Genomic DNA, 18,040 nt, shown 5'->3' with positions numbered 1-18,040 from the left:
CTAGGATTTACAGGTCTGCAATCTGCCCACAGAGGTCTGAGATCATTTATTTAAGACCAAAGTCTTGCCAAGCCTTAGTTCAAAAATCAGACTGTGCTCATCTCTAAAAGGTGTGGGAAAACAACTGAATTTAAACAATTTTCATAGTGGCAGCTGCCAAGTGAGGAGCAGGAATCCTTAGCTGTCATTATTTTCTGATTGTGTCCTCCTATCTTTATCTAAAATTGTTTTGTTTTCAGTGTATCATTTTCATTATGCTGTTACTCAGCTGTTCTATACACCATTAATTTTATTTTCTCATGGGATACATTTTGGGCCACTGAGCCCAGGTTTCTGCTCTGTAAAGAATCTTTTTGCAATACATTTTTTAAATCACATCAGGTCTGCATTTAAACTAGCTGTTTCTGTCCTTAGCTCTTCCACAGAAGTGTTGTAGGATGGTCAAGAATCTTTTCTCAACTTTCACAACACATTTATTCCCAGCCACTCTTGGGCCAGCATCACCTGTTATCAGTTGTGGTGTCTCACACCCAACTGCATTTTTCCTATCCCAACACAACCATATCATCATGCAGCCTTCACCCTTGGCAGATGGATGGGGTCAGATACAAGACCTCACATATGTGGCTGCTCATACAGATGTGGCAGCACATCCAGACTGTCCTGCAGGTAGCCCTGCTTCAAGGGTACAATTGAGCAGTTTCCCTTCGGGTAAAAATCCAGGAAAAATTAATAATTAAAAAGTCAGGCTGAAGGAAGGAATTATGCTCAATGCCCATGGACCCACATTTCTTAATTTCTGGGCAAGCTTGGGCAGATTCGAGGTAGCTATAGGAAAGATCATGTCTGTGTTTGCCTCCTCTGGGGACTGTGTGTTTCCCAGGAGCTTCTCCCCATGGGAGGTGCAGGGTGTCAGAGCCCAGCTGTAAACACACCAGCACCTTTCCAGTGGGATGAGGATGCCCCTGGTGAGACAGGCTTCCTAACTAATGGAGAGCCTACAAGTCTCCTTACTAATTAGTGCTCTATCCTCCTACAAGCCTAAGGCAGGGATCTAAGTTGGAAAGATATTTATGTACCAAATCCTGGTCTGCTCTAAGTCTTCAAGGCACATTCCTGATCTGGAGCCACTCTGCCCTATGACACAAGGCTGCTCACAGCACAGGGACAGCCTGGAGGAGACCAGCCCTATGCTGTGTCACCTCTCTCTTCCTCCACTTCTTCTGCTTTTCCAAAGCATGCCCCGTTTTCCCAGCAAATAAGGAGCCCTAATAGCTTAAAATCAGCACTTATGTTGGGGGAGGAGGGGAAATTTTTCCCAGAGTATGGAAAGCAAATGGAATGGAATTCAAAGTGTCGTGGGATGCGTGTTCCTTGCATGGCAAATGTGCAAGCTCCGTTTGAGGTGTAAGCTCCTTATAGTGATGTTTCCAGCCAGAACAAAGCCTCTTTTTCCACTGTCAGCCACATGACACACAGACTGAATAGATGTGTTTATTTAGCAAACAGAATAACTTGGGATTTTTGTGGACGTTTCCTGAATACAGACTGTCCCCCCATCCTTACAGCCCAAACTTTGATTGAAACTAAACATGAACAATGGATGCCAGCTGTAGTCTGCAGTACAGTGCAAGAGGACAAAGTATAAAGGAGAATTTTCTTTATTTTTAAATATTAGTAACACTGCACAAAACAAAAAAAAAAAAAAGTGGTACTTAAGTGACAGAAAACTGGTACTCAGCCTTTCATATTAACCCTAATTTAAATACCTGAAGACAGTTCATGTAGGTTTATACGTTTGCATGGGGTTACATTGGGTAATGTCAGCATTTGAAGTTAAACCATTCAGATACCAGAATTTGTTATATCAAACCATGCTAGAATGCAGACTTGATCTTTCTGTTTAGCTTCTTCCTTACACCATTATGTGCATTCCTTCATCTTTTAAATGTTAGAATAGGTGAGTTTCTCCAGGAACTGCAGACTTTGATATTGCCAGGTTTAAGTCTGTTACATCAACAACGTATTGGCAGGAGGGAGACAAAAGAAACAAAACAAAACCATAAGCTGCTAACTCCTACCTGGAGGTTAAAAAGAGGCAACATACTGACAAGGAACATGCAGGTAAATGCTTAAGGCAACGGAAGGGCTCTGTACAAACTAAAATGTTAAAAGAAGCAATGGTGTCATGCACATGAGACAAGTATGGGAAGCAAGGAAGTAATCTTGCCAGAAAACATGTATTTCTTTTAAATTGAAGACATATTTTCAAGCTAAAAAAATATTATTCCTGTAATGAACCAATGCAAAATGTTTTCATACATAAAGGTTCTTTGCAGAAACAACTTGACAAAATCTTATATGGATGCTGAAAAAATACTTGGTATCTAAAACCTGCTCAGCAGAAACAAGGAGCAGTTGTAAAGTAGCACTTAGATCATTTGTCTCTAGGTTCTGAAAATAAACTTTTAAAATAAGGAATGATTTCACTAAATGATTCATCAGGAGTCAACTATGCTTAAGGATATCAGTAGAGTGCTTACAGGAGACCATCATTACACTAAGTTTCTTAAAATCAGAGGATATAACTTCATGATACAATTTAAAATGAAGGAACATTTTAATAGCAGGGACAAACCTGTGCTGCCTAGCTTGAGGGGAAAAAAAACCCACCATAAAAGTCACTTATTAAGCTTGCATAAATTACCCTAAAAGAGCTCACGTCTCAATCCCATTCCCAGTAACATGAGGCTTGATGTAGATGCCAGATTGACCAAACAAACAGGCATTTGGACAACCCTTTACATCCTACAAGACAAATAAACAAACACTAGAGTCGTTTTAGTCCCAGGGAAAGAAGAGGTAAGAAATTCTGTAACGCTTTCCAATCTTCAGACATAAGACACTTCTAACCAAGATCAGCCTCGTTTGAATTCCCTAACCTGACTGGCAAGACAGCCACTCCGTGAAACTAAAAAGAATAACATAGTGCAATTTGAGTACAGTTTTAAACATGAGTCACTTCCTTGCTAGCAGTGTGAACAATCAAAAGATATACACAGAAGAGGTGTGCTCAAATATAACATAAAGTTGTCATTATTATAAAGGTATTGGCATAGCAGAGAAGTCCATTTTAGTAACTCCCTTTGGTTGACTTCTTCTTCTTCTGTTCCTCTCTCTGCTTCTGCTTCCTCCTCTTGCTGCCTTCTTTGTATCCTGAGGAAACATGGCTTGTAAAACACTATTCACAGCATTCATGGACTTTTCCCTCTAGCAAAAGCACATGTTCTCTGAATGGTTTAAGGAATCTTAAAGAAAAGGTCTGGCTTTCTAATTATTATTTTTTTTAAAATTATCATTTCCACTATACCCCCAGTTCTACTCTATCCCTTACGTAGGATAGAAAGAAAAAGCTATCCATCTTTGAAGTCTGAAAAGATCTGGAGAACTTTCAAAGGACTTCAAAGCCATTCAGGAAAAGCTTCAAAATTAGAGCACATGCAAAACTAGAATAATTTTCAAAATGAAAGCAATAAATAAGACCTATACAGCAGGACCTATTTAAGTACTGGCATTTCCTGCCCACAGTAGTCAGAGTTACCAGGGCATTTGCATTTCCATTTTAAGACTAGGGAATGCCAAGAATCCTGAGTAAATAAGAAGGTGCTCAGTGTTTACCAATATGCTTTTTATATGCAGGTCATCAGCCTGCTCATGCTTAACTATGCACCGTAGGTTATATTCTACTGCAGCTTCAGTGGTGCATGGAAGCATTAAGTTCAAGCAACAATTATTTGCTACAGGTTCAGTAGGCACAAGCTTCCAGCCATGTGATCATCATCCTGATGGTTTCCCTCCCCCTCCCCTCAAAGACATGTGGGAAAATAGTTCTTGCTCTGCATCAGGCCCTTCCCTCCAGACTTGCAGTAGAATGCAACTCGCCAGCACACTTGCACGGGCAGTGGACTGTGCAGAACCGACACCACAGCTACCCAAGTGCACTCGTGATTCTAAACTCGAAGCTAGCCAACATTTCCTTCAGATAAATCATTCTGTGATGCCTTGAAGCTGGATAGCTGGATCACTGGAAGGATCCCTTAGCTCTGCCACTGGGAATCAGCGGAGTCCACAGCAGAGTGGAGAAGCCCCTGCAAGGCAGCCGAGAGGCAGGGCTGGGAATCTGGGGAATGGCCCAGGAAGGGCTCAGCTCTACCAGTCTGGAAATCTCTTCCTTTCCCACATTCTGTCTGCAGATGACCCCGAGGAAGCCATGTCACCACTGCACCTGATTCTCCATCAATTTAGCACCAATAGCTAAATTACCATGGAAAAGGAAGAGGTGGGAGGTCAGAGGAGTTGGAAGCCACTCTGTGGCTGAGGTTTGCTCCTCATCAGTGCTCCTCCCAAGCACAATTAGGCTTGTGCCCACAGCAGAACTGCAGTTCTTCAGTTTAAGACTTGGGGAGAACCACGAGATAGTCTTTGGGCTATAATCACTGAAGACATTATCAAAAGTGTGCGTGTTAAGAGGAAACACTCCCTTGCAGCAAAGGCAAACTGTTCCCAGGTTATCACACTAGCTCCTACGCTGTATCAACAACATGACTTCATCTTTTGCAATCATCTGAGTCAAGAAGCAGGGTATTTATTTAGAAACTCTGCCATGAGCGATTAGCCTGCACAAAGTTAAGAGTGGAAACCAGTTTTATTGTTTAAGGATGAGAGAATCTGGTCTGGCAGTGCTCTGCAGAATTGCAGATGACGCTGTGTTTTCCCTGCACCCTGCCCCCCTCCTGAGCTACAGCCTTGTCCCCAGGGACACTGCATGAACATCTCCTCACTAGGAACTCCATCCATACAGTTCACTTCAATGTCAGCCCCTCGGTCACCTATACGTTGTCAAAAGTAGGATCCGCTGGCATTTAATTTACTGCTGTAAGACACATCCCAGAAGGGCTCAAGCATCTCTCTGCTCTCCCACAGAGGCCAAAGGAGGCAGAAGAGACACACTGACTCCTGAGAATCAGTCATCCCAGGGGTGTTACTCAAAGAGTTCTTCCCTTTACTGGAGGGAAAAACAGCATCACATCAGCTGATCAGAACTAGTTCATGTAATAACTATGAAACATTAACACAGATATTTGGGAAAGGATCATTAAACCCTAACAGGTTATTAGCTTCATTTTTATTTTTTCTTTCATTTTCCATTCTCAAAACACTGTCAGTATTTCTAAAAGGCTTCCACATCCAAGTATGATTGCATTTGATGCTGCTATTTTATATCAAGCTCCCTTTTTTTTTTTTGCAACAGTCTATTTTCTTTAACTGTTTGAGATTTTTCAAAGCAATTCTAATAACTCTTCCTTAGAAATACTGAGTCAATGTAAATTATCGCTTGAAATAAATGCCACATAATTCATTGTCTTATAAATGAAACAACTGAAACGTTAAAATCATGTGGTATGAAGATATTTAGGCATTTGACAACACAGTCTCCTACCAGCCTCTGGAATGATAAGGTTGCAAAGTCAAAATCTTTCAAGTGTTATCACTGACACACAGAATCAGATTGGCCAAAGTAGGAGATAACACACAAATACGAAGCATGCCTCAAGAGAAAACTGCCAGGTCTTTTCTGTTTTGAGCCTGCTGTGATAAATAATTTTACTCTCAACCATTTCCTTTTCTACCACCACCTAAGAAGAAAGAACAGGTCAAACTTTGCCAGTCTTTTCGCTCCAGTGATGCTCTGCTGGGGGTAACAGCCAAAAACTTGATCCAAACATGTGAAGCAGCTCTTAACAAAAATAAATTTCATACTGCAGGTGTAACCCTTTGGTGCTTCTTTTACTTGAATACTTCAACCAGCAGTAATTAAAAGCATATTTAGCTGTCTTGGTTACAAGACTAGCCCCAAAGTAATGCCAGAACAAAATCTGCATTAGAAAGCAGCAGCCCCAGCACCATGTGATGAATTTGCAGTGAACCCGTGTCCTGGTGAGTCGCCAGCTTCACAGAGTGGCCACAGAAACTTCCCATAGTTAATGTCTGGCTGAACGAGCGTCAGCCAAACAGTTCTGGCCTTGGAGAAAGGCTTGGCAAATTTCCACCCTTCAAAGCAACTGTTTGCCACCCAAAGTCTAGAAATCCATGACAGGGTGGAGGAAGTATAGGTTGCCGAGAGCTTCCCCAACCTTCAACATTTGGAAACCAGATCCACTTAAATGCAGATAGATAATCACCCTAACTTGCTATGTTCCTGCTTTTGTCAGGAGCAGCAACGGATGAAACAAGAATCTACACCATTTGGAATTACATCTGTTTTACAACCTGGATAATTGTTGTCTAAAACAGCATCTTCTAACCTGCTCCTCTTCTGCCTTCAGAAGAACAATAAAGAGCACAGAAGCTATTCCAGCTTTCATAAAGCTGCTGAAGGCTGAAACCAACTTCCAACAATGCTTAGTAGGAACTCCCTTAACTACTCAGCAAGGACTGAAAAAAAAAAAAAATGGGAAGCCTCCCTGCTGTGTCCCAGATTGACTTTCCTTCTGGCTTTCTGTTTCTCTGCCATCTGCACCTCTCAAAGTCACAGGTTTGTTCAGTGACTGATTATGAAACACATCACATTCTTGGGTGGCAACTGCAAGGGAGGTGAATCAAGCGATTGATCCAAAGGGACAAGTGTCCTCGGGAAAACACTCCTACCCAAACCACTTCTGGTATCCTACTTCTTTCTGCCCTGCCTGACATCCGCCTGTTCTACCAGGATGCAAAGATAAGCGATGAGTCTGCTTCACCTTCCTTCTGCCAGCACAGGAGAGCTTAGGAGTCAGCAGAAGGTAACAAGGTGTTCAGTCACAACCGACAATGAACTTGCAGCATTGCTGCTTCTCGACCCACATCAGTCAGTAATAAAGGCCATGGCCTGATTTTTACAGAAGATCCCCTGCAAAGGTGAAACCTCTTAAGGAGCCTCCTTCCACTTTTAGGGTCTGAAGCACTGAGGTTGGAGGTGGGAGGGATTCATGCTTTCTACGCAAGTCCCAGAAAAAATGTTTTTTTGAGATCCAACATTTTGCTAAGATCATGGCCATTCTTTTGCCCTCCTTCAAAGGGAGGCAGTCACGGCTCCAGCATGCACACAGAGCTTTAACAGGGCAGTGGGGCACGTGCAAGTTGGGTTCTGTGGTGTGCTTTCTAACTTTCTGCTCTTAGAAACACCTTTCTAGTTCAAATACTAAATTGCTATTTCAAAGGTAGCTTAGCTTACTTCTGAGATGCAGCCACCATCTGTTATTTCAGCCTGGCTACACTTGCATATGGCATTATAAAATTCACCTGAGATCACAGCTTCAGTATAATTTCATGTGTGTGACTCAATTTACAATTACAGCTTTAAACTACACTTTCACATCCCCTCCTTTCAGCCCGAGCCACTGCCCAACACACATCACAATCTGACCTACTAATTCTCTCTCCTCATCCTCAGCTCCTGCCTGTGCCACAGAGCATGGGAAGGAGAGCATAAAGACCTGAGGTGACAAAACATCCCACCCTGTCTAGGTATGCTGCTCTCCTATTTAATTATCCACACTGCTAAATCCAAGGGGCGAGTTCTCCAGTTTCACTGGCCAGCCCAGTGATGTAATCCCAGCTTTGATGTTTTAGGGGACCGAATAGCTGTAGCAACTTACTGGGGCCTTCCTTCATCCTTGCTCACAATACTGCTTTCATTACCAATTCTGCCTAGAATTGCTACAAGAACATAACATACAACCTGCTTGCCTGCTATTAAGGTAATACTATTACTAAATAGCGTCCCACGTTTTACTCCCACAAGGCAAGCAAAAGCTTGCAAGGCTCTGCAGCCTTGGAAGCCTTTCCATGTGGAACCCAGCCACTTCCTATGGGAAGCAAATGGGTAACGGGATGCTCTCGTACTAACAGCCAAAAAACCATGTGTGAGGGCAGCTCTGGCTAAGCCAAGGAGCAACCAGCCAGTCTCCAAATCCACCAGCCAATCTGCCCACAGGAGAGTTTGGCTGTCACCCTGTCCCACCACACACACTAACAGCCAGGGGATGTGCAGCAAAGGGAGAGTGAACTCCCTCCCATCCCCACACTTCCAGCATTCCTTATGGATTAGATTTCCACCAAAAACAGTGGCTTTGCTCTCCTTTCTCTTTCCATGGCATGTCCAAATACAAGTATGTGAGAGAATTATAAGGTAATTAGTGTGGATAACCAAGCACATGGATTGTACTCGTTAGTGATGTGCAATTCAGGAAAGCTTATGTCGGAAAGAGGAACAGAGACCGTGTTAAAGATGTAATAACGTACAAATAGCTCCACTTTCCAGCAGAGGAATCCATGCCAGGAAAGGATCAAGATTAGTTAAGCTTATTCTTCTAAAGTGGTTTCCTTTTCAGGGATGCCAGTGGGTCAAAATGGAGCAAAAATGAATTATTAATATTGGATTTTTTAGGTTCATGCAAGCGATTTCATTCAAAAGCAAGAGCAAACCTTGCAATATTATCTTCCAAGTAACGATCTTTTCTATCATTTATTTTTCAGTATTTTAACAATCAAACATTTCAACCATTCTTGCTAGATAAAAGTCAAGACTCTCAAATCCAAATAAGTCAGTTTTCAGGGGTAGTTACCACTACCTCTGCTGTTAACAGCGGCATCCCCTGGGTCTCTGCTGGCATTAATATCACTTTGACACAGCTTGGATACCACCAGTCAGCCACACATCACACAACCAGGGAGCACATTACTTGCAGTATCTGAATTCTTATTTAAAAATTGTTTGGAGCTAGCAAGCTTTTTAAGGTAAGAGCACAAGAGGTGAAGTTTCCTTCTAAAAGGCCATTACAAAACCAGGAACAGTATGAAACCCAGAGCAACTTCTACTAAAACAGCAAAGTGTCAATGTTAGATGGAGAATCAAATTAAAAACTATTTTTTTTATTAAATACTCACTGTAGTGACTGGAAATCCTGACTAAGGAGAGGATTCATCTCACCTCTGGATATAGCTGCCAGTCTAAATTAATTGGCCAGCCTCTCTCCTTGGGTGCTAGAGAGAGATGACCACTTCCAGAGGGATCCCTACCACCTGGTCAAGAAGAAACCCATTCCCTTTTCCTTCATATAAATTTGCTACAGACTTAAAAATTGAAACTCAAACATTCCCACTCTTAGAGCTGGGAAAAGAAAACCATTTCACTGCAGGTGAATCATTAATGACTGAGGATTTGCTTGAGGTGCTCTAAGTGGGACAACGCCTAAAACTGCCGTGCAGTCTCACTGCCAAGGGCCACGCACCAGTGGTGGCAAAACCATCTGATTCGAGGTGGAACAGTGCTTGGTTTGAGGCCATTGAACTTAACTAGTTTCCACTGAATCAGGTGGGCTTTGGACCAAGGCAGAGAAAGATGCTATTCTTTCCCAACGCTGGCCCGTGTAAGCACGGCCGCTCTTGCAGTGATCGATGAGAAGCCAAGCAGAGGCAAGGAAGTGGTCTATGTAATTCCAGAGCTGCGCTGGTGAAGCCTGCTTGCTGGTGAACACCCATGAAGGAGAAGGGTGTTATTGGCCAGGGCTTGTGCACAAACTTCCCGGGGAGGGATTAAGACACTCACGTAGGTTTTTATGACTGACTCGGCCAGTCCTTCAGCAGCCCTGTCCATCAGAGGACAAAATATTTAAAGCAAAAGTAAAATCTTAGTCTTACTGCAATCAAGTTTTCATCCTGAATCTTTTATGGCAACTCACAATCTACTGGCAGAAGAGAAGATTTTGTGATGGCACAAGTACTTCTGAAAATTCCTTTTCACTGCAAACTTGTGCGTCTTGGAGCATAAATAGATTCACAGCAAAAAGTCCTAAGTAACCTTAAAAATTGCTCTGAAAACTGCAAGGTGCATGTCAAACTCAGATGCTCTTTGGAAACCATTACAAAGCAGTGTTATGATTGCTGAGAACCACAAGTTTCCAAATGCAGTGCCAAGGTTTTGTTGTGCTGGCAAGACACATGGGAGACAAAACCTGTAACCCTTGTGTGGGAGATGTCAGGACATCAGCCCAGAGGTTACATTCAGGCTTCTGTAGAGAAGTTTTAATTTCTTAATTTGTTTTTTTTTAAAGAATAGTTTCTACTCAGCCATCCCTGGAGAGACAAAACTTCCAGGAACTGATCAGAAAGACACTGATCTGAATGTTTCTATTTTTTCAAGCTGCCATCCCATATGGCATATTTAAATCTTCCATACAGAAAGCAGCATTAGATTTAAAGGCTCATAAACACAGAAGTTGGTACAGCACTGGGAGTATGTAAGCACATGTTTTGGGGTACAACATGTGTTTTTCATGGGCTGTGTTTACCCTGAGAAGCCTCACATGCTCAAGCTTCCCAGCAGTTCACCTAATTCAGCACTACTGAGAAGGGCCCTTGGCTTGGGCATCCAAGTAGAAAGTCATCTTCATGTTTCAGAAAAACCTGCCCTGGCAGTCCTGGATGATCTTTGACCACAGCTTCAAATTAAATCAAGTACTTATGAAGACTTCATTGTCCAAGATAGCCTCTGGACTATATTGTCAAAACATTAGAGAGCAAGTATATCAAAGAACTAATTATTTCTAAAAATAACAGAATCCCCACCCTTCCACATTCACCTGAATTCTCAGCCTTCTCTATTAGTATTTAGGTGCCTAAAACTGCAGCTTCCAAAAATAGTATCGAGTTGCTGAACTTCTTCAACAAGGAAGCCGAGCACAGTTTAAGTAAATTAATGTGCAAAATACTGTGATTAAACTCTAAAAGGCCTTATCTTTTAAGAACAAAGAGCAGAGGCACTTCAGCAACATAACAATATTTGCCCTAGATACCAGAATATCCCATTTGTGAATCTAGACTAAAGTGAAGAGCAGAACTAAGGCAGGATGAAGACACACAGGCTGTGTTTATTATCTACGAGGGACCTAACATTAAGTCAAGACACAGCAACTGCTTCTTCCTTTTTCTTTCCTTTTTGGTTTTGGCTTTTGACTAGCTGATGGACCCTTTTCTGCAGATTTCTCATCAACATGCTTGTGCACACCTGATAAATAAAAAGGGGTCTCCAAGCTGCTTGTAACCCGGCTTCTATCTTGATCTTCCACCTCATCACTATTATAATGAAAGGCATATTTGGGAGAACTGGCAGGCTTGTGGGACTTCAGCAGGCGAGGGTTGGTCGGCTGGAAAGGCAGGGCGTGTTGTCCTCTCCGTCTGCACTCTTCAGCAAAGGCTTCTTCATTTGCCTCACCTGAAAAAGCAAAGAGCACAAGAAAAGTGAGTGGCCTGAAAGAAAAGTTTAGCCTGAAAAAAAACCCCTCAAAAGGCTGGAAACTGGGTGTAAAAAAACTACTGCCTTGGTTGTGGTTAGCTCACAGATAGTCCTGCCTGTCTGCTGACTGGGGACTGTCCAGAGCAGAAAGCTCCATCAATGACCTCTCACCACACTGAAGCCACCTAAGGAAGTCAGCTAGGTAAGACAACTCTAGGGCCACTGTTGCCTTACCCCAAAAGCAAAGGTGAGCAAACCGAGCATATGGCCCTGGATGAAGTTTCTGTCCTCTGCAGAGCACATCACTTCATCCCACCTCATCTGGACTTGTCTGCCTAGAAAGGGCTGGCCCTAATCAAGGAAAAGCTATAGGGAAAGAGGGAGAAATACCCAAGCTGGCTACAGGGATGGTGGGAGATAAAGCCAGCACGGGTTAGGAGGGGCTGGATGTTGGACACCCACAACTCAAAGGAATGGTAGAGAAGCATGAGGGATGACAGGAAGATGGGAAAATAGGTTGAAGATGTCAGAGGTTGAGATGTAAGCACAGTGCAGGGGGCAACGCAGGCAGGCACAGCAAAGGTGAGTGAACACAATGGAAATTAAAACCAATGTTTGCAAAGATTAATATGAAAGATGAGCTACTCCAGTCATACTCATGCTGTTCTGCATATGATACTTTCCTTTGCTGTAGAAGTACCAAGGCTGCAAAGTAGAGAAATCAGCTACCGTAACACAAAAAACCCAGCAAAACCACACATCGAAAAGCAAACAGTAAGATAACTAAAAACCAACCACAAACATTCAACAGGGAAAGTAAGATTTTAAAAAAAGAGAAGAAAGGTGTGTACCATATTTGTCTCTTAAAGGCTTTTTAAAGTTTCATTAATCCAATTACTTAAGTGCTTTTAATAGAGCTGATGAAATACAGCGTCATTTTATTTGCATCAAGTGGTGTGTCACATTCTGGAGGTTTTTCCTGGGTTGTGCCCAGCATCAGCTGCTTGGGGAGGGGCATGTACTCTCAGCTAATGCGTGGGCTCTTAGTTCATGGCTGGAAAATGCTTTGAAGATGGAAAAAGCCCCACGTATGCAGTAATGAACAAGAGCAGTAATACCCACTTTGTTGTGTGCACCAAATCACTGACACTTTCCAGCAAGCCAGGTTGCATTGTCTTTACCTTGTAATCGTACATGGGGAGATGCTTCTGAGGGCATGAAGAAAAGGAGGCAAGGGATGTTTAAAAAGTAATTTCACAGTGCAACACGGCACCCGATGCTTTGCAGGAGGACTCCAAGACCTGCCTCACATCACCCTACTCTGCGTTTGAGCACCTGATGTGAATGGATATTATGCAGAGGATCCTTTTTCCCAGGTGATTAAATGCCCACTTCCCCCCACAAACCTTCAACGCTCACACTTTTTTACCCTGGAGTGTCCTGCACTTCCAAAGGCACAAGTGATGACAACACCAAGGATTTCCACCTTTAGACACCACCTGCCTGCATCAGACCAAAGTAAAATTCCAGATGTGTGGTTGTCCTTGCAGTAGGAGAGGGCTGGAGGGCTGGCTTTTTCCCCCTCCCATGGGCCACAGTGCTTCAGCTACTAGAACCACAAAAAGCTCAGAAAACACCAGCTGCAGCACTGCCAGCATTTCCTGTAAGAAGCTGCAGGGTTTTACACACTCTACAAGCAGCACTGAACCATGTATCAGTCTGATCATACTAGCTCTATGAAGATGAAACCTATGAAATGCCATTGGTTTGTTGTTTTTTTTTAAAAAAAAAGCCTAAGAAACCTGTGTACACCAGTTGCACATGCAGAACACAGTCAAGAATTCACTTCCTAACAAATTACAATGCAGCAGAAACAGGAGACCCTTCCCCTCTCCTGGATATGCAAACCGCATGGTTTTCTTTTTTATCTGCCAGGTCTCACTTGATGCATGTTGAAATGTATATTGGCAAACAGATGCAGGAATGAGGAATGTGCCATTCTCGAGGCTCTGTGCACGCGTCACAGAAACATCCCGATCAGACACACTAACACTTCACGTAGTTAAGTATTAAACCAGATTCTCCACACACCTCCCAATAAATAAATAACTACACTAGAGATCAATCTCAACACCTTCAGTCCAGCTCAGCTGCTGTGAAAGGCACGGTTTAGCACTGGAAGAATTCAAAACCATCTTGCTCCTCCCTGGTGATGCGCCCACAGCATCATTGCCTGCTGGCCCTCTTGCAGCCCGACACATCCTTGATCTGATGCTTGCAGTGAAGGCACCTGCAGGGCTTCCCTGCTCTGGGAGCTGAGCTGTGCCACCAGCCCCACACCACCGACACCTAATGAAGTCGTAGAAAGATCTTCCAGCAAGCACTCACTGTTTGAGTCCAACTTACAACAGAAAAATGCAAAGGCCATTCCATACTGCCAAGTCTTCCGTTAAATCAACTGCAATCTAGAGAAGAGACAGGAGAGCTTATCCTGCTTTAGCAAATCCCATGAAAGCTGCTCTTCAGAGCAGGAGCCTTCAGCTCCTGAGGGTATGAGCGTGGCTTTGACTTTGGAAAACTACAGTACCTGCCTGTTACACATTTCCTGTGGTTTTTGGGACAAGTCCTTACAACTGTGCCACTTTTTGTCTGTGAAAAGTCACAGTATGTCTCTCCAAGGCATCTTGACATGCCCTCCAACAGCAGCTTTATTGCAAGTGGTCCAGAGCAAAGACCACATACCTTCCTCCAGCAGGTTTCATAGTTCAATTGCTCCACAAAAGATGATGTACCAAGCAAAAAACCATACAATTCTTGTAATGCATAAGTTTTTTTCTTCCAAAACTAACCCCAAAGCTGGACTTTGCACCGCAGTATCATATCAGCTGGACATGCTGCACCAGCCCAAGGAGCCCAGGAGAGCCCTGGCTGTGCTTGGTGTTGCTGGCACACTGCCTGTCCTGCCAGCACCAGTCTGAGACACAGGACTGGCCAGCTCCTGCTTGGGGTTTATCTGTGCAAAGCAGCTGCAACTGCAGCACAAGGAAAGGGGCTGTGGCTGAGCGTGGGAATCGGTATGAAATGCTTAGAGAACATCTACCAAAATATAAACGGTGACGGGGCCATTTCAAAACTTGTTCAAACCCACTGCTTGCCCCAAGCAAGGCAACCTATGCTAAAACCACGAGCACAACTCCTCAGTATTGAACTGAGGGAACCAACATCCCTTTGGAAGTTTGTGTTAACCCTTTCCTCACAAGCTCCTTAAACATTCTGGTTTTGCTAAGCTGAGCTGACCTGTGTTACACTGAGAAAAAATTCCGTCTTAAGCAGCTGTTGGCATTATTCTGCTGTGGGGTATGCTGTGAAAGCAGACTACAAAGTCAACCAGTTTTCCTCCAGGAGAATAATTTGTGCTTCCTATTTCTAGGCTGCCTGTACCTGCCCTTACCCATCCTTCACTCCCCTGGCAGAGCCCTGAGGGGATGCAGAGCTTCTCCCCACCACTGTGGAGGCAGCACATTTTGCAGCTAAATCATAAAATCATGGAATTGTTTGGGTTGGAAGGGACCTTCAAAGGTCATCTAGTTCAAACCCCCTGCAGTGAGCAGGGACATCTTCAAATAGATCAGGTTGCTCAGAGCCCTGTCCAGCCTGGCCTTGAATGTCACCAGGGGCATCTAACACCTCTCGGGGCAACCTGTTCCAGTGTTTTACCACCCTCATGGTAAAAAATGTCTCCTTTATACCTGGTCTGACTCTACCCTCTTTTAGTTTGAAACCACTACCACTTGTCCTATGGCTACAGGCCCTACTAAAAAGTCTGTCTCCATCCCTTTAAGTACTGAAAAGATTAAAGCCATCTTAATAATCCAGAGTAATTCAGTTTTCCATCTCCCCAAGTAAATGCCAAGTTTAAGTCCAACAAAGAAACTCCAAAAAATTGCCAAACTTTTTCCCCTTTATGAGTTGCAGAAGAGCAGGCACCACAAATTAGTTAAATACTGTAACATCACATCTGCTGCCATTCAAATATTGAATTGAGCTGTGCACGGCATGAGCCATCAGATCTTTCCTCTGATCATCTATCTTTAGCACACCTTGCAAAATCAAAATTAAGGTGTAATTGGCATCCACTATTTTCTCTGATTCTACGTATTTAAATATATTTGAAACATCCAAGCCAGACTCTGAATAAAGCTAGCTCTACCAATTGCAAATATGAGACTTGAAATAATTTACTCCAGGCAAGGTCAGCCACACAGGTCATCACCACCAAGAAGTGTATAAATGTTTCTGGAGTTGTGTCAACAGTGATGTTTGCCCTGGAAAAATCTTTTAGGAAGACAAGTTGGAGGGAGGACTCCATAGTTGAGAGCTGGAAAAACCACTTGAGAAGCAGCTTTCAGGGTGCTTCAGGTTTAAACATCCCTCAATCCCCCTACAGTTCCTTCTTGCTGAGTCCCACGTCTCCAAGCCAGCACCCACGTGAGAGCCCGAGCAGCCACGCCATCAACCTGAGCAGGGACCGACCCAGGTTAAAAATAACACTCTTTTTGCAAGCTTATTTTTAACCCAGCTCAGCACCTGCCTCCAGCTCATCGTGCAGCCAACCCAGCTGGGGCAGGGAAGGGGGCAATTATCGGGGGCTGCTGGAGTCACCATTCAGATTACAGCCTTAAGCCAAAGGTCTTACTGTAGTAACGCAAATAATAATTAAAAACCTTGCAGTTATTTCACTCACCAAACCAGTTTGGAGAAGTTACTTTTCTAAGGGTTAATTCTGAAAATGAGTGATTCAGCATTACTGCTAGCATTTAAAAAAACAATAATTAAAGTTCAGTGTTCAGGCACACCAGGTCCTCCCAAATGAAAAGCAGGTTCTGGGAAAGATAAATCAAACATGAGCTGTAGCATCCTAAAAAGCTGCATTAGGACCCAAATCCGCCTTCTGCTCCAAGCAAGAAGAGCAGAAAAATAACTTCTCATAGCAAAGTGCTACCGTATTAAAGGGGAAAATACGGATCCTTTCACCTGTAATTAGCCAGTAGAGGGCAATATTGCCTATCGTGAGGGGCAACGTTATCAGAAAAGTCACTGCCAATTTGTATTTTTTCAGTACTGCATCGATTTTATGTGTCAAAAACAAACTGTGAGTACAGTTCTTGGACTAGATGGGTGCTCTGGGGAGGGGTCCGTGTGTGCTCCTGGCAGACGGAGATAAGGCACAGATATAAAAATGCTACGGCAGAGGATATTCCAGGTGAGATGGAAATGGTAAATGAGGGAGCACTTCACAAAAGAGCTGCCCAGTATGAGCTAGCATTATTATTTTGTGTTACATTTCAGCAATATCCGTGTATGTCCAGGAAATGAACTGAAATCCTACCAGGAATTGGCAGCAATTAATGGCAAGATAGCAATTAACAGAAATACGCTGAGTAAACTGGGGTAAACATCCTGAGAGTATAAACCCACTGATTTACATTTACCATGCCACTTCCCACACAAGAGGAAGCCAAGCCTTCATGGTTCCCACAAACAGCCCTATTTTCTTACACACCTAGCCAAAAAAATATATATAATCAGGATTTCCCCCTGTATTAAGAAACAAGAAGTAGGCACACCGGTTTGCTCAGCCCAGAGGAAATCTCCCCGAGGCTGTGAACAACACAAAACCTTCCCTGCATCCAGCATCAGGAGAAGATGCAGCTGGTGAGGGATGCTTGACTTATCTAACACCACGAGACAGGTCTGAGCTGAAGCTCCAGCAAGCTGGATGTGCAAGGAGGGCTTGCAGGAAACTTACTGCATTCAAACTTTTCTTGAATGATGGCCAGAAAAGTGTCTTTCTAATACTTTAAGACTTCAAAGTTAAGAGGTCGTGTACTTTTCAAAAGCTCAGAGCAGGACACCAAATTGCTGCCTCTGGAAAGGACTCAACTGCAAGTCTTGATGTTAGTCTGAGCTGCTACTGGTGCTGACTGACACCAAAACAAGAGTGTAAAAGAAAAAAGCTTCACTTGACTTTTTTTCCTCTCTTATTACAAGGGCTTGGAATTTACCCTGCGCCCACGGCGGGCACTGGAGTTTCTGATGACTCAACTACATCTGCTGCTGCTGGGGAGACCTGAGCTGCAACTGAAGGAGCAACAAAGTCAGATGGAAAGACAGATGGAGGAGAGGAGAGGAGAGGAGAGGAGAGGAGAGGAGAGGAGAGGAGAGGAGAGGAGAGGAGAGGAGAGGAGAGGAGAGGAGAGGAGAGGAGAGGAGAGGAGAGGAGAGGAGAGGAGAGGAGAGGAGAGGAGAGGAGAGGAGAGGAGAGGAGAGGAGAGGAGAGGAGAGAGGAGGGGATGGGAGGAGAGGAGAGGAGAGGAGAGGAGAGGAGAGGAGAGGAGAGGAGAGGAGAGGAGAGGAGAGGAGAGGAGAGGAGGGGAGAGGAGAGGAGAGGAGAGGAGAGGAGAGGAGAGGAGAGGAGAGGAGAGGAGAGGAGAGGAGAGGAGAGGAGAGGAGAGGAGAGGAGAGGAGAGGAGAGGAGAGGAGAGGAGAGGAGAGGAGAGGAGAGGAGAGGAGAGCAGAGGAGAGGAGAGGAGAGGAGAGGAGAGGAGAGGAGAGGAGAGGAGAGGAGAGGAGAGGAGAGGAGAGGAGAGGAGAGGAGAGGAGAGGAGAGGAGAGGAGAGGAGAGGAGAGGGGACCATTTAAATT

At 43.9% G+C, this 18,040-nt stretch overlaps 1 protein-coding gene across 2 annotated transcripts in view; it reads right to left on the bottom strand.

The window, feature by feature from the left end:
- Positions 1 to 1,645: 1,645 nt before the first annotated feature.
- DNAJB6 (DnaJ heat shock protein family (Hsp40) member B6) overlaps positions 1,646 to 18,040 on the bottom strand; it is a 60,327-nt gene continuing 43,932 nt past the window's right edge. Inside the window, exons 9-10 of one of the 2 annotated variants that reach the window (XM_051612934.1) lie at positions 11,108 to 11,314; positions 1,646 to 3,216 (exon numbers count right to left, since the gene is read on the bottom strand). In XM_051612934.1, coding sequence (XP_051468894.1) covers positions 3,134 to 3,216; positions 11,108 to 11,314 — 290 coding nt within the window. In that variant the 3' untranslated portion in view covers positions 1,646 to 3,133. The other variant, XM_051612933.1, reaches the window with a different exon arrangement.

The sequence above is a fragment of the Apus apus genome, chromosome 2 (genome assembly GCF_020740795.1).
Source record: "Apus apus isolate bApuApu2 chromosome 2, bApuApu2.pri.cur, whole genome shotgun sequence".
In the NCBI taxonomy this organism is placed as follows: Eukaryota; Metazoa; Chordata; class Aves; order Apodiformes; family Apodidae; genus Apus; species Apus apus.
Note: the sequence above shows the minus strand (reverse complement) of the source record. Positions and strands in the feature narration are given on the sequence as shown.